Raw genomic sequence first — 23200 nt, 5'->3', positions numbered from 1 at the left:
TCATGCAAGAATTCACCTTTTTTGTAGCCATAAGAAATAAGAAATTATCATCCATGTGCTTCATTAAAAGATTACTTTATGTGAGGACCCTAACTGTTATGACACAGTCTCACATGCCATGCAAGGCAGTGCAATAACTCCTCAGAATCTTCCATGGTGTTTCTCTGAGCATGTAAGACTATAAGAATACAGAAGAAAAAGTCATAGAATCCCTTTACAGCTACTTCTCTGGACTTGTATGTTTCAACATTGTTACATCTGGCCTAAGTAGCAACCCTCACTCTCCATGATCTGAACTTCAAGGAGGCTGCTATCTTTCTCAGCTTTCTACAGGGGAGTATGTTTCTAACGAATATGCAAAAAATTGAGAGTCTATTCATGATGATCAACCTGCTCTCAAACATTTCCCATGCCCTGCTTCATAATAAACTTGCACCTGCAGCCCAGACACAACTCCTTTTCAGCATCTGTTCTACAACATGTGGCTTAACTGAATCCTGACTGTCCCATACGTCCTTGCTGTAATGACACAACACTTAATGTTTAAGTTTCCAGATATTCTCTTTGTAACATTCAACAATGGCTATGCTACTGCCAAATTACAAAATATGTCCACTCACTTCTTGAGTAACAACTAAGAATTACCTCTGTTCATTGTGTAACTTCCCCACAAGTCTGAAATCAGGTCTTTGTTCATAGAACTATGTGAAGCATATATGTACTTGAAAAAAGTGTGTCTTCAGGAAGTTAAGCTGCAGCTGCTGCTTGTCAACTACGTCTTTCCCCTCTTCAGAGGCATCCCTCTTGCTCTTTCCCATGCTTCTCCTCCTACAACAGCTGACCCTCTTGTTTCCATGCTCTTATCGAAATCTCCTCATCTGCAGCCATTGCTTTACTTGCTAGCTGAGGAGCGCCCTGACTTCCAGAATCTGAATCACCAAGACACAACTGCTTTCCTCTCTCCTTCTTCAACCCTCTTCCCACTCATTCACCTACCCTACGCCCTGGCTTTCCCTGTCCTTACCACCTCTTGCCTTGCAAATCCCCATGTATCCTTTCTTTGTGCATCCCCGCACCCACCCCCCACCCCCCCCTTTTGAAACTTGCAACATAAGACACAACACAAGCCATGCCCCTTTATGGAACCATGAAGGGGATGGACATCAGTCTCACCTTCTCACTCCCAAGCTAGTAGCTGGCAATGTAATGGGCCACAACTGCATCCCAAGAGCTGGTGTCCTATACAACCACCCCACACCATTCCAGTGTACAAACATGTCAGTCAATGGACCTAAAATCCAAGAGTCGTGATCACATGATTGTGTGCACAAATGGACATTGAGATCTATGAATAGAACTCAAACTGCCCTAACCCTTAAGTATTTGTTGAGCTAAAGCATGCATTGCATGCTAAAGTAGCCTCTTGAACAACCTCAAAAATGCTTAATTAATGAAAAACCCTAAAACGGAGAGTGGTACGAGAGATTAAAATGGGGAGAGATTCAAGGTCCTGAAACTTTCTATAATAGGCAAACTGGCCTTCATTTAGCCCAATCTCATTTATGCACGTTTCAGGTGATCTAGCTCCACTGCCCACACCTCATTTGCGAAGGACATCATAGCTGAGGCTACCAGCCACTATTTGCATCCATCCCGCACCTATTTCCAACCTTCTCCACGCAGTCTACACCCTTCACTATTGCGAATAGCCAGGCTGACCTCTCCTACTGCTGCATTTGCTGCAGCCAGCTGCCGCCCTGCTGTCCACGACCATCTAGAGGCTGCATTAGCTGCAAACCAGCTATCGCCACCCTCGAGTGCTGCCTTTTGCTGCTGCCACTGCTGCCGCTGCTGCCGCCTGACTGGCAATCCTACACTCCCCCGAGGCTGCCTTTTGCAGATTTCTCTCTTTTCTGTCTGTCCAACACTGATCCACCAGCATGTCCAACACTGATCCGGCCTGTCCAACACTCATCTGGCATGCATTTGCTGCTGTCTAACATCTCGAGGCTGCCTAGCTGCATTTCACGATCCATCAAAAGTACGGCACACTCTCCAACTCATTACCTCTAACTTCATCCTCTAGACGCGAGAGTTCAGGGTACAATTTTCATTCGCTGCACAGTTTGTTTGCTGCATGAGCATTGTATTATATTTATTCATTCATTCAAATCTTCGCTATGTTCATTGTCTTTGAGTTAACTATTACCCTAACCCTAACTATTTTCTGTTGAGTTTATGCTTTGTCCTATGCTTTCATTTATGTTTTTGCATTAGGGTATTTCTTTACAGTGTCCCCTAGTGTATTTGCATTACACCATTTTATGACCCAAGGCTATAACCAATGTTGCTTATGCACATTCAAATGTCCAAGGATATAACAATTCCACCCTCCAATTGCCTCTGCTTCTTGGCCGTTTTTCAATTTGACTAGATACTTGAGATGAATGGTCCAACAAGATTGTTTAGCCCTAAAGTCGAGAATCTTCCTGTGATAGGACTTCCTCAATCAAGACAGTCAAATTACCTTGTCCCAATCATTCTTGGAGCATGGAGTAAATTGGGATGTATGGAGGTAAATCCAATTGATAAGACATGCTACTACTCTTCTTGATAATCTAGAAGGGTCCATAATACCTCAAAGATAGCTTAAAACACTTGCCAATTATCATTGAATTGAAGTCCTTTGGGACTTTAAGGTAAACCCACATGCCCTCCTGGAGCTTTTGAGGAGTATGGTTTTGGTTAAATGAAAACATGGCACAATCTTGGGTTGTTTTAACACTTTCCTTTACAATCGTTGACATTTCTCACATATCATGCAGGAAATCAACTTGGCTCATAGTTGTACATCAATATAAATGGGTTATATGCAGTAGCTGAATGGTTAATAGTCAACTACTATAAGCAAACTCAATCCATGGAAGATAACACTTCCAATCAAAGTGCCTATGGGGGACATATGTAGATAGCACAATCTCCATAGTTTGATATGTCCCCTCAGTCTCTCCATTAGTCTTTAGATGCTCTGAGGATGACATGGACAGTCAAGTGTTCAATTTTTGGAAAACTGTTTGCCATGACTAGTGAGCTTAGGATCACCATTACTACGTATTGATGCACTGGCTTGTGGACTAGGCAATGATGCATTTACTTTGATTTTGATCATGTCCTGGAGTATGCAATAATGCGCTGACTAGGGCTACAATCTGTATTTCTACAGTGACTGTAAACAGTGTGAAGGCATTTGGGCTCGTAAAAGATTACTAGGCTTACAAAAATTTAGTGAGGGGTTAGGGAAACATTGGAATTTTGCAGGAATCACAAAAATTACTTTGATTTGACAGTACAAAGTACAAGTTGAGTGGCTTTGCTCACACTGTGTGAGAGATGGATAATGTAGACAAATGCTAGCATCAAACCGTGGAAAATGAATATCTGGGAGACGAATCTGATCAAGAACTAACACAACCGTCCATGGAAGCAGTGTTCAATTACAGCAGCAAACAATAAATGCAAATCTGAAAATACAAATTTACCTACTGATCTTGGACAATGCACACCCAATTGGCCCCAAAATTGGCGCCCCTTTTGGTATTTCTTTAGCTTCATTGAAGAAGAAACCATAAAGTTTATATAGATTATCAGCAAAGAGACTAACAAACGGATAGCTTTTAACACTCGTCATCGTTGAAATGAATCAAGACATCTTTATCCATCATTTGACTTTTTATCTAGAATTTGTAAAGGATGTTACATCCCCACCTTGTATACCATTTAGCTTTATTAAGTTGACACCATAGGCACTCCACACATGCGACTCAACCAAAGTCTTCATGTCCAACCAATAAAAGTATTGGCCAACCAAGGCTAAAGTTAGGTATATGCCAAGGTGTCCCAAGCTCAGTGCATCATGGCACTCCTACAAAAATTCTCATTCAAATATCCTCATATCAAGCACACACACTTTGCCTTGTTCAAACAGTAATCCATTTTTAAGGGAATAATATCCACCATCTTTCTCTCAGTAGCCAACTTTCCATGTCTGGACCTCCAAAAGATAGGTCTGTCTTGGACTAATTGCCACATCCTACTTAAATAAGGATCAATTTAGTTTGGCAATGCCCCTTGAGAGAAAGATAGAAATCAATCCAAATTTTAGAACAAGACAAAGCATTGAATTTCCGGATTCAACTAAGGGTATCCGTAACATTATTGATTGTGCCATTTACATTAACAAATCTCAAAGTCAAACTCTCGCATAAGCTTCGTTCACCTCATCTTTTGGCCATGTGGATAATTAGAGAGAAATTTCAGCAAATGGTGGTCAATCCAAATAATCATTGGACATTGTGCAAATAATGACGCCAAATTATAAGCGCAGGGATGATTGCCAGCAATTGCTTCTCTTGAGTGATTATCATGCAATATGCACAAATGGCCTTGAGCCCTACAAATAGGAATCAATTACCAAAACCCTAAAAGTGCCCCCTAGTGTATTCACACTATGCCACTTTCTGACCTAAGGTTGTGAGCAATGTTCTTTGTGTCCATCCAAATGTCCAAGGATCCCATTCCAATCCTCTCTTAGTGTGCCAACCTTCTCCCTCCCAGACACTAACTAACCTCTCTAGTAGATCCTCATCCACAGGAACCTTGCCCTATTTGACAGTGGGGCTCCATCATGCAAATATCAGATTCTTTAACCTCTCAGACCAATGCTGCATCTACAGAGACAAGGGAGTCGGGACAACCAGCCAAAGATTGACCTCAAGACAAGCACGCCTTCAACCCTACAAGCAAGTAGATTGAGATCACTATAGCTCTAAAAGGCACCAATCCACACCAAAAGGATTAAATGAACTGGAAAGCTTGAAGACAGATAGATGGCATGGAGGGGAGTAAGACCTGTTGTTTGAAAGAGTGGTAGCAAAGGACAAGGGTACTCCTAGGAATGATGGGATAGCCTCAACCTTTTCACTAGCATCTTTACTAATCAGCCCTCACTAACATGAAGCCTCAAGGAAGTTCTTCAAATGAAACTATCCTCCCAAAATTTCTAATGGGATAATATGTAGAAAATTATGCAAGGAGATAGCACAACAAAAGAGGATCAGTGACAATTAAGGCATTTCATAATACCTGAAAACATGCAAATTTTTTATTGAATTGAATATGGCATATCTATCATCCACATCTGCAATTCTATTGCCCTTATGCTATCCACTCCCATTTTCAATACACCTGAGAGCCCAATTTGACTCTCATTCCAAGGAGGTAATGTGCATGCAAATAAAAAACAGTCTATCTCCACATGCATACATCATCAACATGTGGTATCACCATTTCCAATGCTCCCCAATGTGCTCAATCCAAGTCTTTTCTTAAAGAGGTAAAGTGCCTGCATGAACAAAAATGTAGTCCACCATATTGGCACACGCGTTGAAGTTACGCATAGAAAACATGCATCCATGTCATAGGGACATCAATTACAAAGTCACATCCCATAACGTCTATCTTCAATAGGGTTTTTAGACCCTTGGCTGATCATCACGTAAGTTTGTTGGCATGCATCAACCATAGTCATGTAACAACTACACACCTAGCATCAACCAGTCATGTGACAACTACACACCTAGCATCATCATGCCACATCTTGAAATTTCCAAACGATCATTACAAACATGGATGTTAACAAAATAACAAAGCCTACATCATGGTATATGCTTGCATAAGCAGAACATTGTGACATTGACGTCATATAATAGTACAAAGACAAAGGTGGTCCTTTATGCAAACAAGGGAAACATAGAGCTTTTCTGATGATGATCATCATCCCTTCTTTCTTGTTTTCATGGCCCCTTACTTTTGATGACAAAGAAACCATAACACTACTTTGACATACATCATGCTGAATGTAGGTTACCGACTTCAAAGTTGCACAAATAAACAAGATTAACGAATTTCTGCATCATAGAAAACAAAGATGGGATGGTTTTACTAGCACTTCAATCTAGTAAAAACTTGCATTAAGGGATGTCCTTTGAGTTCCAACTTTTCCAACTGCTATAATTCCTCTTATAGAAGGGAGTGACCTTGAAGGAAACTTGGTAGCCCATCGGTTGCCTAAGCTTATGACCTTATGAAATAAGAATAATGGAAACAAACAGAAACATTGAAGCTGTGATCCATGGTGCAGTAAAGCACCTCTAAAGAACAAGAACTAGATTTCATTCAGCTGCTTCAAAGTTGGTAACTTTATGGAAAACCCTCACACAGCTTTGATTAGGAATCTCCTCACCTCCTTTCACCTAAATGTTCAGCCTTGAACATCTCCTATTTCTTCTCTATTTGTGCAGAAGGATGGGGCTCAAATGAAAACATCAGGCTTAGATAGAGCAAAGAGCTCAAGCAAGTTAGAAGACCTGAACCAGATCTGTGAAGCTTGGAGAGCTTCCAAAGAAGCAGCTACAGCTTTGAGAGCACAAAATTTAGGGTTGGGCAAGAGCCCTTAAAATTTCGAAATTGTAGATAAGGAAATTGGACCCGAGTCACAGTTTCAGCAGAATTTTAAATCTTTGCCACATGAAGAGGAAGGAGGGGGAGGGGAGAGAAGGATACGAGACTTTATTTGCACCTCATTGATGACCTTCCAAAAACATTTTAGAGGATAGCACTTTCATAAAGAGGAGCGAGAAAAAAGATTTTAATGAAGTGAACACGTGATTGGACTAACAAGGCATACCGTACAGTAAGACCCAAAGCTCTGAGAAGGGAAACCGATAAAGCAGCAACCTGCGTATAGAGAAGTGCCTTCTTTCAATACATTCTCTGTTACCAGATTTAACTTCAAAGTGTGAGACTGAGGCAAAGCAACTTATAAGCACTGTATCAGCCATGCATTGTAAGCTAGAGCTTAAACTGTAGAAAATCTCTCTGCTATCAAATTACCTCTTCACTTGACCCAGCTTGTTGCTGCAGAGCAGAAAGCAAACACAAAGCAAAATCATGATTTGCATCCATGAAATTGGACTGCATTTGGAACTCCCGTTCTTTAGAGATCTTGAAGGTACTCTGGAACTGGCATGCAAAGATCATAGCAGAGTTTGTAAAGTTGTATAAGGCCAGTCAACAAAGCATGTACTAATGAAGAAAGAGCAAGAAAAAATAGGACAATATCCTCAAGCAAACTCATCAAATCATAGCACCTTAACCACAGGATTATACTTGAAGAGAGAATTAAATGTTGACATTCTAACACAGAAGTTTCTCAAAGAAAGAAAGAGAAGGTAAAACAAAAATAGGTACAACAAACAAAGATTCCAGCCTAATTGCTCTCAAATAGTAAAGAACAAATGGTTCTATACACTTTGTATTCTGAACCCTGCCTGAAGGCTAAGATATTTAATTTGTACGCTTAAGACTGCAAAGCATGAATGTTGAATGCTGAATGCTAAAAGCACATATATACAATGAGTTGTTGGAGTACCACCAACTGGAACTCTCTCACACGCAACCAAGAAACTAGGGTGACACTAACGAGTGGGCAGGACTGCCTAAATAGGCAGCAAATAATGCAAGAAAATGATCAAGTCAGCAAGCTAAATTTAGCCAACTTCCGCCAAATATGGCTAACTGCACACAACTGAATAAAATAATGCAAGAAATATTGGATCTCTATGTGCTTCATCCTAGCATGGAAAATGGGATTTTGTACCAAGCCTATGCAACTCTCATTGTCCCACAAAAGTGTTGTAGTCAAGAGAGAGAGTAGAACGCTTAAGACTGCAAAGCATGAATGTTGAATGCTGAATGCTAAAAGCAAATATATACAACGAGTTGTTGGAGTACCATCAACTGGAACTCTCTCACTCGCAACCAAGAAACTAGAGTGACTCTAACGAGTGGGCAGGGCTGCCTGAATAGGCAGCAAATAATGCAAGAAAATGATCCAGTCAGCAAGCTCAATTTGGCCAACTTCCGTCAAATATGGCGGACTGCACACAACTGAATAAAATAATGCAAGAAATACTAGATCTCTATGTGCTTCATCCTAGCACCAAAATGGGATTTTGTGCCAAGGCTATGCAACTCTCATTGTCCCACAAAAGTGTTGTTGTCAAGAGGACGTAAAATCGTATTGCTTTGCTTAGTATTTTATTAAAAGTCAATCAAATGTGCTAATGTGGCTTGCATATGTGAGGTGCAAGTCAATTATTTCACAGTGTGGGACCTAGGACCTCAAGATATCACTAGATGCCAAAGGCAAAATTATAGAACGCATAGAAACAGGGAACGCCCGTTCCTGGCCTTCGGAACGGAATAACGTGTTCCGGCATGTGCCTACCAACGAAACGCCCATGGAACGTTTTTGCCCGTTCCCAGACCCGTTCATGCCTGTTCGAAGCCATTCCACGCCGTTCCAGCAGCCGTTCCCTATTTGGAATGGCCGTTCCTTGGAATCAAATTGTCCCGCCTCTGTGGCCTGCCTCGCCTGGGCCCTACTTGCTCCCACCTCTCCTGCCTGCCTGGCTTGCGGCCCCCCGCCTCTCCTACCTGCTTGGCTTGACTCTCCTGCCTACCTGGTCTCTCTCTCTCTCTCTCTCTCTCTGTGTGTATATATATATATATATATATATATATATATATCTATGTGTGTGTGTGTGTGTCATTCCCTCCGTTCTGGTTCCCTAACTTTAGGCATTCCTCCGTTCCGGGGGGTCCCGTTCTCGTTCCCATTCCTGGTTCCTGGTAACTATGATAATAAGGTATGATTGACAAGTACTAGATGGTACTAGGTGTCAAATTTTGGCCTAGACCAATTTATTGGCCACTAATGTCAATGGTGACATTAGAGACCATGCATTCATTAATTAATTTATTCTCCCTACGGTACAATTCATATGGTATGTATTCGTACAAATTCGTACATGATTTTGGGCCTTTTTGGGCCACCTGGTTTGCGCGTCCTAAATCTCACATCCCGCGTTTCTTGCACCCACGCCTTTACTCCTACGCGTTTTGCATGCCTACGTGGCACTTTTTGGGGGGTGAGAAGCCTTGGATACCTCATCCCACCCCCTTTTCCAGCCATACACTCCCCACCCCCATCCCTCTTTGGATTCCTTCCAGCTGGCAGCCCTCTCTTTGACTGTTGATCCTTCTTTGACTATTTAAACTTTGACCCTTCTCTCATCTACAAAAGGTGCTCCTCTCCTCCATGCTTCCACATCAATTCAGCAAGCACTTACTATTTTCATCTTCCTCTCTTGGATCTTGATTCTTGAATGGACTTGTGATTTGTCATTCTCGAATCCCATCTCCCATGCCCTCTTTCCCATACCCTATTGAAACATTTGCCATTCTCAAATCTCATCTCCCATCCCCTCTATCGTGCACCCTATCAAAGCATTTGCCATTCTCATCTCCCATCCCCTCTCTCTCACACTTGCTCTTTCAACTTTACCCAAACCCTCAGGCCTCTCAACTCTCCCTTCCTTTCAACTTTCAAGACTCACATTTCAAGAGTCAACACTCAAGCATCTCTCTCTCTCTCTTTTTCGTAATGGATGTTATATTTATAAAGTACTAAACGACAGAAGCGTTACAAAAGTCATGGCAAAACATCTTTTTTTTTCGTAAAAGGTAATTGTATTAATTACGAAAAAAAGGTACAAGATTACATGATTACATGATTACAAGAGACACGAGGGCCCTAGGCCAACGTGTGGGAAATCCCCGTACTAATGCACTAAAAAGGGTTACACCAATCATGGCAACGACCCAGAGGCAATTGCCATATTGCCAGGCTTAAAGGGCTCTTGCATTGGCAGCTAGATCTCATCCGGCACTCCAACTTGCTCCCTCGGGAGGATTTGCTTTATCTCTCTCTCTCTCTCTCTCTCTCTCTCTCTCTGTGGCCTCTTTATCTGTCGTCGGCACCATGACTCATGAGAAGCACAAGGCCTTCAATATGCATGTGATCCATGTGCAGAGGGACACAAAGAAGTCCAACTCCCACCATTGGACATGCAAGTATTGCAGGAAGCACTATACAAGTGGTGCAACTCGGCTTCTTCAACATCTATCCAAGATGGGGGGGCAAGTCACACCATCCAACGAGATCCCTCAAAACATCATCGAGGAGATTCTCGCCAAGATGAGAGAGGGATCCACAAGAGACGGAGGAAGTGGCTTATCAGCACCAACTCCTATGCCTACTAACAAGGAAGAATCCAATGTGGGCATATCTTCAACCGATGCGGGAGAGGCCTCTACCATTAGTGGTGGGGGACTCCACATCCGCATCCGGCTCCAGTAAAAGACAAAGAGTGGAGGCTCATGCGGTGCCGGAGAGACAATCCTCTCTCTCTCAAGCTCCTGGTCATGTGAGTGCGCAGAGCTGCCTGAATAGGCAACAAATAATGCAAGAAAATGATCAAGTCAGCAAGCTAAATTTGGCCAACTTCCGTCAAATATGGTGGATTGCACACAACTGAATAAAATAATGCAAGAAATACTAGATCTCCATGTGCTTCATCCTAGCATGGAAAATGGGATTTTGTGCCAAGGCTATGCAACTCTCATTGTCCCACAAAAGTGTTGTTGTCAACAGGATGTAAAATCGTACTGCTTTGCTTAGCATTTTATTAAAAGTTAATAAAATGTGCTAATGTGACGCGCACATGTGAGGTGCAAGTCAATTATTTCACAGTGTGGGACCTAGGACCTCAAGATATCACTAGATGCCAAATGCAAAATTATAGTAGGCATAGAAACAGGGAATGCCGGTTCCGGGCCGTCGGAACAGAATAACGCATTCCGGCATGTGCCTACCAGTGAAATGCCCATGGAACATTCCTGCTCATTCCCAGCCCCGTTCATGCCTGTTCCGAGCCATTCCAAGCTATTCAAGCAGCCATTCCGTATTTGGAATGGCCGTTCCTTGGAATCAAATTGTCCCGCCCTTGTCGCCTGCCTTGCCCGCCTGCCTCGCCTGGGCCCTACTTGCTCCCACCTCTCCTGCCCGCTTGGCCTGCGGCCCCCCGCCTCTCCTACCTGCTTGGCCTGACTCTCCTGCCTGCCTGGCCTCTCTCTCTCTGTATATATATGTGTGTGTGTGTCGTTCCCTCCGTTTCGGTTCCCAAACTTTAGGCATTCCTCCCGTTCCGGGGGGTCCTGTTCTCGTTCCCATTCCCGGTTCCTAGTAACTATGATAATAAGGTATGACTGACAAGTACTACATGGTACTGGGTGTCAAATTTTGCCCTAGACCAATTTATTGGCCACTAATGTCAATGGTGACATTAGAGACCATGCATTCATTAATTAATTAATGCCAATCTAAGGGCTAATAATTGCCATAGTTACCTCCGTACGACGTACGGCATTCTCCGTACGGTATAATTCGTACGGTATGTATTCGTACAATTTCGTACGTGATTTTGGGCCTTTTTAGCCACCTGGTTTGCGCGTTCAAAATCTCGCATCCCGCGTTTCTTGCACCCACGCCTTTACTCCGCGTTTTTGCATGCCTACGTGGCACTTTTTGGGGGGTGAGAAGCCTTGGATACCTCATCCCACCCCCTTTTCCAACCATGCACTCCCCACCCCCATCCCTCTTTGGATTCCTTCCAGCTGCCAGCCCTCTCTTTGACTGTTGATCCTTCTTTGACTATTTAAACTTTGACCCTTCTCTCATCTACAAAAGGTGCTCCTCTCCTCCATGCTTCCACATCAATTCAGCAAGCACTTACTATTTTCATCTTCCTCTATTGGATCTTGAATCTTGAATGGACTTGTGATTTGTCATTCTTGAATCCCATCTCCCATGCCCTCTTTCCCACACCCTATTGAAACATTTGCCATTCTCAAATCTCATCTCCCATCCCCTCTATCCTGCACCCTATCAAAGCATTTGCCATTCTCATCTCCCATCCCCTCTCTCTCACACTTGCTCTTTCAACTTTACCCAAACCCTCAAGCCTCTCGACTCTCCCTTCCTTTCAACTTTCAAGACTCACATTTCAAGAGTCGACACTCAAGTATGAAGATCTCAGCAATTTGGGCCCTTGGAAACTAAAAAATTGCAAATTTCTCTGTTGTAAACCCTAATTTACATTAGAAATTAGGGTTTCGCAACAGCCTCGGAAAGCATGCCAGAAATTGGAAGCTCCAAGACTTGGATTCAACAAGGCTGAAGGTGAATTTCAGCTAAATTCAAGTGGAGGACTAGCTAGCCATTGAATTTGGGGCATTTCCATCGTCTATGAAGTGGGTAAAAGCCAATTAAGTGTCCAAATCAAGGGGCGAAATAGATTGAAGACTTGCTGGTCACTTTGGATAGCAAGGGGAGTTTGGATTGCGAAGGGGATCCGGAAAATCCCATTCTAAATCAACTTCTTCTTCAATTAAGCTTAAGAAATACCATAAGGGGCACCAATTTTGGGGCCAATTGGGTGTGCATTGTCCAAGATCAGTAGGTAAATTTGTATTTTCAGATTTCAATTAATTGTTTATTGTTGTAATTAAGTTGTAATCAAGGATTTACCACCCATCCACAGAAGGAAGGTTGGTATCGTGGTTCCGTTGCTAGGATACCATTAAATCCTTTGAAATGTTGAGCATGTGGTACTTGATTGCAACTTAGGACTATTGTATTATTGTTGAAATTGTTCTCAGCAGTGAATCACAGCACGCATGTCTTCACATGGTAATACGAGATCAAGTGGAAAGGATACATCACTCCTTGGTCAATCACGTGGTGAAGGGGGAAATGCAATGACTGATGTTGGGCATGGTTCTCAGCATGGACAGCATGCTGAAAATGTGGGAAATGTCCCAAATGTTGGCACTTCAATGCATAAAGGGGCTGATGACCAGCAAGGGGCTGAACAATTTGATGATAGCTTCAAGGATCGAATGCGTACAACAGCAAATCTTTTTGCTGAATTGGCAAAGGATCCCCAGTTTACTCGATTCTTGAATGCCCCAAAGAAGGACAGCAAAGGCAAAGAGAAGAAGACACCTTCTACAACTTCGGGACAACCACAAGAACCGAAGGAAATGCCTAAGCCTTCTTTAGAAGAGCCCAAAATGCCGGATGAGCACAAACAGTTTGTATCCGTGGGGCAGCAAGTGCAAATGCATAGCCAACTTGGTAGTACCAATCTATGGGGACATGGGCAACAGGAAAATTATGCACATGCAAGCATGGAACCGCAAGGATACTTTGGTGGTGGTACCATTTTTCATGCTATGATTGAACACGCACCGCATACAAGAATGTATGGCACAAATCCCTATGGTATGCAGCAGCCAATGCATGGCTTACAACACCCAATGTATCCGGGTAATGCAAGTGGAATGCCTAATCCCATGTATGGCAGCATAAGCATGATGCTTGGGGCACAAAGTGGGCCATAGATATATGTATCGGCACCCCCAGGGACTATTGGAGCATAAGGATTTGGTGTTGGTCATGTAGGTGCTTTAGATACTGCTGGTTTTTATGCAAATACAGCCAATGCACCCTTTTTGCAGCAGCCCATTTATGATAACTTGACTCCCATAGGTCCAACAAAGGACTATGATGAAGGTGGCAAAAGTGTGAAGTTTGAGCCTTTCAGTGGTGCACAAGATAGGCTGAAAGCACTTGTTTTAATTCAGCAGTTTGATGCAGCCTATTCTGGAGGCAACTTCACAGAGGCATCTAAGATACGCAAGGCAGCCACATTTTTTAAGGGAAATGCATTGCAGTGGTGGTCTACACTTCTTATTCAAGGAAAGTCACCTACCACTTGGGTCCAGTTGAAGCAAATGTTTGCTTCAAATTGGTTGACAAGTACCTTTGAAGTAGACATTATGACAATTTGGAATCAGTTGAATTCCAAAGACTGCAAGAACTTGGATCAGTATAATAAGAAGTTCTAGAATGCATTGCTGCAAGTTACTTCTTATCACACAGTATCCCTCCATGAGCAGGTGGAGAAGTATATTTGTGGTTTGCCAAAGGGTATTCGCGATTTTTGCATTAAGTCCATTGTTTCCAGCATGTCTCAGCTTATAGAAACTGCTACTACAACCAACACATTGCTGCATGGAAAGGATGCAAGATTCCACGATGATGATGCCAAGTCACATGTCAAAGAGTCAAAGGCTGAGAAAAAGGGTAAATCGGAAAATAAGGCTGAAAATCAAGGCAGATCTGAAAAATAGGGTTGGAAAGAGGAACAGATCGTAGAGAAAGAGTGGGAAAAGTGATGCATTGTCATGTAAACCTCAGTTGTCGACTGTCAATATGGTTTATCACACTAAGTTGGATGCCATGAAAGAGCAATATGTTGCTGATTCGAACTTTGCTAATGTTTATGATCAGCTTTGCAATGGCCAAAGACATGGACACTTTGTGTAAGAGATGGATTTCTGATGATGCATGGACGACTGTGTGTTACAAAGCAGTTACGGCCTAGAGTTATCACTAAAAGTCATGCTGCTCTGTATGTAGAACATAGAGGTATTGATACCACGATCAAGGCAGTGGAGCATTTCTTTTATTGGCCAGCTTTGAGATATGATGTAGAACAGTTTGTTCAGACATGCATCGTATGCCAAAAGGTAAAGCATGATAGACAAAAGATGCCACAACCCTTGCCTATTCCAAATAGACCTTGGTAGAGCATTGCAATGGACTTTATTTTTGAGCTTCCTAAGACACCTACAAGGAATGATGGGATATGGACTATCATTTACAGCTTTAGCAAACAAGTCCATTTAATTCTTGTGACGAAGAAAATAAAGGCTGATCATATGGCACAATTGTTTTTGCAGCACATCTTTAAGTATCATGGTATGCCAGAGTCAATCATTAGTGAGTCAGACCCTTGAACCACCAGTTTGTTTTGGAAGGGCTTGTTTGAGAATATGGATACCACGCTGAAATTCTCATCATCCATCCATCCGCAGACAGATGGTCAATCTGAGGAAGCAAATTCCACAGTGTTATATCTTTTGAGGTGCTATGTTTCAAACCAGAAGACACAGTGGGAGTAGTATTTTCCCTTAGTTGAGTTTGCTTACAAAAACACAGTGTATAGTTCTACGGGCAAAGCTCCATTTGAGGTGGTAGAGGGTGGTAAGAAAGTACCCCCTATTTTGTACACAAAATATAAGATCTTTGAGTTTGATCGCCATGTGGAAGGCATGGATATAACTTATCAACAGAAGGTTAAGTATGCACTTCAAAGATCATAGGATAAGCAAAAGAGAGCAATTGATCATCATAGGCGTGCTTTGCACTTTGCAAAGGGCGATTATGTATTGCTGTGATTTGAAAAGGCACTGCTGAAAAAGATGAAGGGCAAAGAGCGATTGTATCCAAAGCTGTCTATGAGATACTACGGGCCATTTCAAGTGTTGGAGAGGACCAGCGATGCATGCTATAGGCTGAAATTGCCTCCACACTAGCGGATACACAATGCCTTTCATGTGAGCTTCCTTAGACCTTCTCATGGAGATGTGCCAGAGGATGTATCTACTAAAATCCAGCCGGAGGTTGAAGAGCTGGATGAAATACTGGTACGAGAGCATATTTTGGCACACAACGAGAGAGAGATCAGGGGTAGTTCCAGAAGGTACTTGGTAAAGTTTCAGTATTATTCACCAATGGATGTCAAATGGATGGAGGAGGATGACTTGGCAGACCATTCTTAGTTGTTGCAGCTTTACCTTAATGCTTTCCAATTAGAGTCGACTTTAGTTCGAGCTCAATCAGGTTCAGCAAAGTAGAGGTCCAGAGTATTACCTTATGCTTGTGGGGGAGCTAGCATCTCCGCTCCTCAGTAATGGACAGCTCTAGAAGTAGTGGATCTCGAATGTATTCAACATACATTCACGGTACTGTAGCTGAACAGTATGTTTACCAGGAGATCACTATTTAGTGTACTAGTCACTATGTTTGGTATGCAGATCGGTGTGGTTTTCACTGCAGCTCTAAAACTGTATATTTGCATCCGTTATGCTCGATGTGTAATCAGTTATGCTTAGTATGGCATTGGTTATGCTTGGTGTAGCATCAGTTGATGATCATCAAGGACTGATTATCGAATGTTGGTTTTCAACGTATGATCATTAATATTCAATGGTATTCACCTCAGTTTTTTATCAGCTTGAGAACCGTTTATAGTCACTTTTTGGATCAGTTTTGCATCAGTTTTTCTATTGATTGCTAGTCAGTTTTTACAACGAGTTTGTGATCAGTTCTCACATCAACAAGTGATCAGTTTATGATCAAATCATGCTCAATTTTCACTGGTTTACCTTATGAGTCCTCGACCCAAGAAAATCACGAGATGTCAAAGGCAAAAGTTACTATAAGTTATGCCGCACAGGTACTTGGTGGTATCTGGTGCCAGTTGTTGGCCTAGGTCATTCATTTGACCATAAGTGTTAGTTCATCACACTAGAGAAGTCGCATTTAACTGTACCTAACACCAATCTCATGGTCAAAGATGGTACAGAGACACTCGCGAGTGGAAGATGCCTTGCATATTTAATTATCGGCCAATCAGATTATTTTTCAGTGCATTGAAATAATTATTAGATTATTTTTTAATATTTAAAGACTAAAAATTAATATTTTATGGATAATGCTCGAAAAACCATTTGGGAAGGCTATCACTTGTCAAAAATGCCCATACAAGACTGAAAAACGTCTTTAGAGGTTGGAGAGAGAAAATTTTAGTATATTCAACCTGTAAGAGAGAGGGAGGAGATGCTGCTTGTCTGATTTGCAGCCATTGGAGGACCTTCTGAGGCAACCATGGACAAGAGAAGACCAATCAACAGCAAGTGACAGGATCTACAGGCTATTGAGACAGGGCAAGAGTAGTAAATGACTGATTTTCTCCACTTCTTTGCATCTACAAGTTGTTGTGTCAGGGCAGCAACTGCATTTGACTAATTTTCAATCATTCTTCGCGACAAACCTCTGAATTTTTTCTCTACAGCTTTCTCTCTCATCTCCCAACCATTTCACAACCTTGCTATGAAGATCTCAGCATTTGCACCCTTGGAGGCTAAGAAATTACAAATTTCTCTGCTGTAAATCCTAATTTACAACAGAAATTAGGGTTTAGCAATAGCCTCGGAAAGAATGCCAGAAATTGGAAGCTCCAAGACTTAGATTCAACAGGGTGAAGGTGAATTTCAACTAAATTCAAGTGGAGGACTAGCTAGCCATTGAATTTGGGGCATTTACATCGTCTATTAAGTGGATGAAGGTCAATTAAGTGCCCGAATCAAGGGGAAAAATAGATTGAAGACTTGATGGTCACTTTGGACAACAAGGGAAGTTTGGATTGCGAAGGGAATTAGGAGAAACACATTGTAAATTAACTTCTTCTTCAATTAAGCTAAAGAAATACCATAAGGGGCACTAATTTTGGGGCCAATCGGGTGTGCATTGTCCAAGATCACTAGGTAAATTTGTATTTTCATATTTGCATTAATTGTTTGCTGTTGTATTTAAGTTGTAATCAAGGATTTACCACCCATCCACAAAAGGAAGACTAGTTTCAATAGCTAACAAACACCTCTTTCTCGGAAGCAGGCTTAAACTTATCCCTCTGCTTCTTTGTAATGTGAACATAGGTATCACATCCAAACACATGAATAGAAAACATGCAACTTTAGTAAAAACACCCCTCAAAAGGAGTCATATCAACAACAACAAATGTGGGTGACCGATTTAGGATATGAGTAGCAATGGCCATTGTTTCGGCCAACGACATTGAGATGTATACCAATGCTCCATCATCGTCTGGGCCATCTCAATCACACTCCTATTCTTCCTCTCTAAAATGTTGTTCTCTTGAGGAATCTTCCTATTAGGAAACTCCTAATGAATCCCTCAATCTTCACAAAACTAAGCTAATTGATTGGAGACAAACTCTCCAACCTTGTTGGATCTTACTATCTTAAGCTTCTTGCCTAAAAGTTCTCCTTAAAACTAAGCTAATTGATTGGAGACAAACTCTCCAACCTTGTTGGATCTTACTATCTTAAGCTTCTTGCCTAAAAGTTCTCCTTAAAGATGAGCCAATCGTTTACGTGTGAGAAAGCTTTTGATTTTAGTGCCAGAAAATATACTCATGGCTTCCTATTGTAATCATCCACAATTAACATAAAGTAAGACTCCCCTTGAGAGATTCCATCCTCATTGATCCACACAAGTTTGTAGAAACAATCTCCAAGGGCTCCTTTGCCCAGCTTGAAGTGTTGTTGGGAATCACCTCTCTCTGTTGTTTACCACATATACAAGATACACGCAATAGATGGCTCACCTCAACATCTAGCAATCCATGCACAAGCTTGTCACAAACTGCCTTCCTGAGGTACTCATATCTCAAGTGACCATACCAAGCATACCATAGCTTGGACTAAGACTAAGAAATAAGAAGTAGAGAAGTAAGGGTTAAAGAACTCCAAATCTTATAGATACCATTCTCCTCATGCCCGTAGCAAAGCACCCATCTCATCTTTCCATCAAGGACCCAAAAGGAGCCCTTGTCAAACTCAACTGTGAGGAAGTCCACAAATCTTACTCACCGAAGGAAGATAGCCCAATCCGGAACATAAAGACCTCTGAAGTATGAGCACTGTTGTCCCCATCCGAAATTTATATATCAGCCTTACCCTATGTAGGATCAGAAGAGCTGTCACTAGTCAAAATATACCCATACATTGAATGCACATGGCCAATGCCATCTAGAGGAGTCATGTGGCGGGTAGCACCATCATGATTCATCCACAATCTGCTCTCGAGTCTATGGGGTATCAATACCACATCATACGGATCTAGTGCAAAAACCTCAATAGCCTCCAAATGTAGAAACACTGATGTTGAAGTAGGAGCCACCGCTCCGGAGTCCTTTGTAGTCCTTTTCTCCTTCTCCTTGGTGTCCTTATCTTTGTCAGGACAATCTATCTTCCAATGACGTGTCTTACCACACATATAGCAAGTATACTCCTTGTCCTTCTTGTTCTTGTCTTCCTTTTTTTGCTTTTGCTTCCCCTTCTTTTGGGAAGCCTGACCTGTAAGAGCCTCAAATTTATGGAAATTCATGCCCTTCAATTGTTCCTCTTGGTCCAAGACCATAGGAACTAGCTTCTCCCAATCAAGGATCTTTGTCCACCCTAAAGCAATCAAATCACAGTAGAATGCACTACATCTAGGGGTCAATAGCAATAACAAAGTAATCGCCATGTCCTCAGAGGTGATCACCTTGCCTACATTTTGAAGCTACATCTGTAGCTATTGAAGCTTGTTCACATGCTCCCGCACGCAAGTGGACTTGCTTGGATTCAAAGTCCGCATCTACACCTCCAAAGAAACCCTCTTCATGAGAGCCATCCTATTATAGAGCTAATCGAATTCAATCCACATCTCTCAATCATTGGTAAGATGCTCAATATAGGCTATCACGACTAGAGTACATGAAAGAAATAAGAAAGAACAGATGCGGGCATTCAACTTATCCTAGTGTGCTTATACTTTCACCAACTCCGCTTTCTCAAAAGAAGAAAGTTAGGAAAGATCCTCGACCAATAGACGGCCAATGGCCTCCATGAGCTCTAACAAATCATAAGACTCCAAGATGGCAAGCACTATCACCCACCAAATGCGGTAGTTCTCCCCATCTAGCTTTTGATCCTTTGTAAGAGCTAGTAACACAGGGACCTTGTGGTCCATAATCACATAGAACTCCACATCAATTTCAGATGACATGGCTCTTGAATAACCTACACAAAACAAAGGGTAGCCCCCTTTCACTCTAAAGAGCCAACCTGCTAGGGCTTCCTCTACTCCACATGCCTTAACTGTTGGAGGCGATTCAAAATCAAAATTTCTTGTAAAAGGCTGAAAACACAGCCTCTCTCCTTTGATAACAAAGCTTGTACAAAAACAACACCCTCCCTTCCTTTCCCACCTATCTCTACTCGCTTCAGCCTTGTGTCGATGTGCAACCCTCCTACTTGCCCTCGAACACTGAAAATGCAGCCTTGGTGTCACATTGAGACTTGCTCTTCAAATCTACCCAAATCAATCAGCCCTTCTAGGGTACTTTGATACCAAGAGTGCAGCAAATGCCGAAGCATATGAAAGAATCAAGGAACACATCTGTTGATCCACAAGCAGAGTATCCACAGTAATCAAAGGTTTCAGGATCTAGATATTGAACAAAGGAGCTGCTACGCCTCCACCTTCCTCTGCATCTCTAAAACCATGTTCGTGTCTGCATGTGTGCATATACACACATGCGCACACAAACATGGTTTTAGAGATGCAGAGGAAGGCAAAGACAGAGAGAGAGAGAGAGAGAGAGAGAGAGAGAGAGAGACAGAGTAGGGATAGAAGAAGAGGAGGTTATGGATGTTTTGTTGCACCTGCCTAAGGATAAAAGTCCTGGTTGGGATGGTCTCACTAATGAATTTTTTGAGCACTCAGCCACGCAGTTGGTAAAGCCTTTAGTGGTCATGTTCCAGCAGGTTTGGGAAACAGGGGTCATGCCTTCTTCATGGAAAGAAGGCCTTATCAAACTGATCCCCAAGGTCCCTTCGCCGTCAAAGCTGCAACACTGGAGACCAATTTCGTTGATGGGCGTGATGTATAAAATCTTTTCCAAAGTGCTGGCAAATCGGCTTCACAAGCACCTTCTAGCTCTTGTGCACCCCCTCCAATATGGTTTCATTAAGGGACGCAACATTTTGCACAATATCTTGAATGTGCAAATGGCTATTGATTATGCGAGGCACTCCAATCAGCAAGTGGTCTTGATTCAACTGGACCTGGAAAAGACGTTCGACTGTGTGGACTGGTCTTTCCTTGCAGATCTTATGTCTGCTATGGGCTTTGGGATCTGCATGTCCCGATTGATCTACACCATTAGTACTGAGGCTTCTTCAAGAGTTATGCTTAATGGTGGGGTCACAGAGCCATTTCTCCTTGCACGCTCGCTCAGACAGGGCTGCCCTTTGAGTCCTCTCTTCTTTGCCTTGGCGACTCACCCGGTCCTTTCAATGTTATCCTCCATGGCGGCTTCTGCCCAGCTGGCAGGGTTATCGCTTCCTTTGGGGCAGCACTTCATTAGCCAATCTTTGGCTGATGGCTCCTTTATGATTTTGCAGGCGGACAGGGATAACATTCGCAAGGCATTAGATGTTTGGACGCTCTTTGGTCAAGCTTCTGGTCTTCGCATCAATGCCTTCAAGTCAGTCATTCTCAGTTGCACGGAGCCTGATTTAGAGTCATTAGGCTGGCAGGGCCAGGTGGTTTCTCGTGGCTCGATTGTCAAGCATCTTGGATACCCATTGGGGGTGGATGTACGGCCAAAGGCCCTGCTGGAGTGGATTTCACACAAACTGGCCGCGAAGTTTATGTATTGGAAGTCGCAAGCCTGGCCGTTCCATGTCCGCCTCAAAGTGGCTCAGACAATTATGCTACCAATGCTGACGTATTTCCTGCCATTACTGCCATGGACGCCCAGTACTTTGAAGGCTCTTACTCATCCCATTCGTTTCATGCTATGGAAGAAAGATTCACTGTAGGCAGGCATTTCTTGGATTTCATGGTCACATGCATGTACCCCTAAGCGCATGGGTGGTGGATCTATTTTGGATGCAGAAACTCATATGCTGGCTCTTCGTTGGTCTCTGTTTCGTGCCATGTGTGTGGATCATCACCCGTGGACCATCATAGCCCGTTATTTTCTTGAGGATAGCGGCCTCCGCCAGGGTAACACACGGCTTCGAGCCTCATGGTGGCATGTCCTTAATGCTGACGCTCGATTCTCCAATCCCTCTTCCTCTTTGTTAGTGCATTTGGTCGGCTCTTGGAAAGTGGTGCTCCAAAAGGCCCGTTGGCATCCTGCAGGGGACCGCGTGCAGACAAATTCTTTTCAGCTGGAATTGTTGGCGGTATCCACATTACTTTCATGGGAAGATAAACATCAGCTCAGACCAAGATTTAATCGCATGGCCCGTTTGGGTGTGACTTCGATTGCGGATGCTACCCTTGCCACTCGCAATGTCCTTGTATCATTTCGGACTGCTAGGAGACTTTTCAGGATCCCGCGCGGATACCGTGATTTATGGGGGAAGCTTTCCTCGGAACTTCAGGGTAGGCAACCCTTTCCTGCCTACCCTGAAGTAGGGATAGAATGATGATAAAAGTACAATATGTAGGGAGAGAGAGAGAGAGAGAGAGAGAGAGAAGCATGCAATGGTGGACCTGTGGGCGTGCGTTCCTGTCTTTGATGTGCTCCCCCTGACCAGCGGTCATGTGTTCCTGCCTCGCACGCTGCCTAACACCTTCCAATAGACCAGCACAGGGTCTGTTCTGCCCTGCTCGAGCCCACCTGTGAACGGCCGCTCGACCTTTCCTGCGAGCTAGTTTCCCTGGCTCTGTGACCAGAGCAGGGTCTCCTTTCGTCTTGCCTGTCCCATCGATTCCTCTCCTGTTCCTGACTTCCAGACGCCTGTCTTCCGCCTACACGAGCGTGCTCTGTCCCAGCACCTGGTAATCAGCGTCGACCTAGTCTAACATCCCTGCTCTGCGCCTGACAGCAGCGAGGGTGTGACGACCTGCTCTAATCCAGCTAAGACAGACTGTGAGTGATAGAGATTGTAAAAGGCCTGTTTAAGCTGAACAGCAGAGTATAGATTGGGGCTGTGGTCCTGAAATACAACGGCCTACTGAAGGAGACAAGTTCTGTTCTGTTCTGTGAAAGACAGGCCAGAGTTGGATTAATCTGTGTAATCATCATAAACCTTGGAAATGGTGAATTTGCAGGAATCTAATGGTATTGACATGGCCTTTCTAGACCAGAATATTGGAAATAGGGAAGATAAAGACTTGGCGGAATCAGATGGTGATTCGTTAACTAAAGATTCTAGGCAGTTAATGGAAGGGAACGAGATGGGTAAATGTCACAAGATGTTGGTCGAAGAACCGGACTTGTGTGCCCTGAATTTGCCTCAGAAAAAGGTTCAAGCCTCGTGCTCTCAGACTAATGAGTCTTTTCAGTTTATGCTGGCCTCTACCAATCATCTGATGTCGGAATATGCTCAAGCTAATGAGGGTAAAGCAAGTTCTTTACCACAAGGGGAACATGTGGTCACTGTTATGGGTGCTAGTCTGGTT

The 23200-nt window shown here is 43.0% G+C and overlaps 1 protein-coding gene across 3 annotated transcripts in view; it reads right to left on the bottom strand.

The window, feature by feature from the left end:
- Window positions 1-23200, bottom strand: part of RAD4 (DNA repair protein Rad4 family) — a 160763-nt gene that overhangs the window by 19816 nt on the left and 117747 nt on the right. For all 3 annotated transcript variants that reach the window (XM_087686125.1, XM_087686127.1, XM_087686126.1), the window contains 2 exons: window positions 6952-7080; window positions 6746-6795 (listed from right to left, as the gene is read on the bottom strand). In XM_087686125.1, the coding sequence (XP_087542251.1) occupies window positions 6746-6795; window positions 6952-7080 (179 nt within the window). The remainder of the gene's footprint in view (window positions 1-6745; window positions 6796-6951; window positions 7081-23200) is intronic.

This window comes from Lygodium microphyllum, chromosome 10 (assembly GCF_053477565.2).
Source record: "Lygodium microphyllum isolate KBCC chromosome 10, Lygodium_microphyllum_v1.1.10, whole genome shotgun sequence".
Taxonomy (NCBI): domain Eukaryota; kingdom Viridiplantae; phylum Streptophyta; class Polypodiopsida; order Schizaeales; family Lygodiaceae; genus Lygodium; species Lygodium microphyllum.
This window is presented reverse-complemented; position numbering and strand designations above follow the sequence as displayed.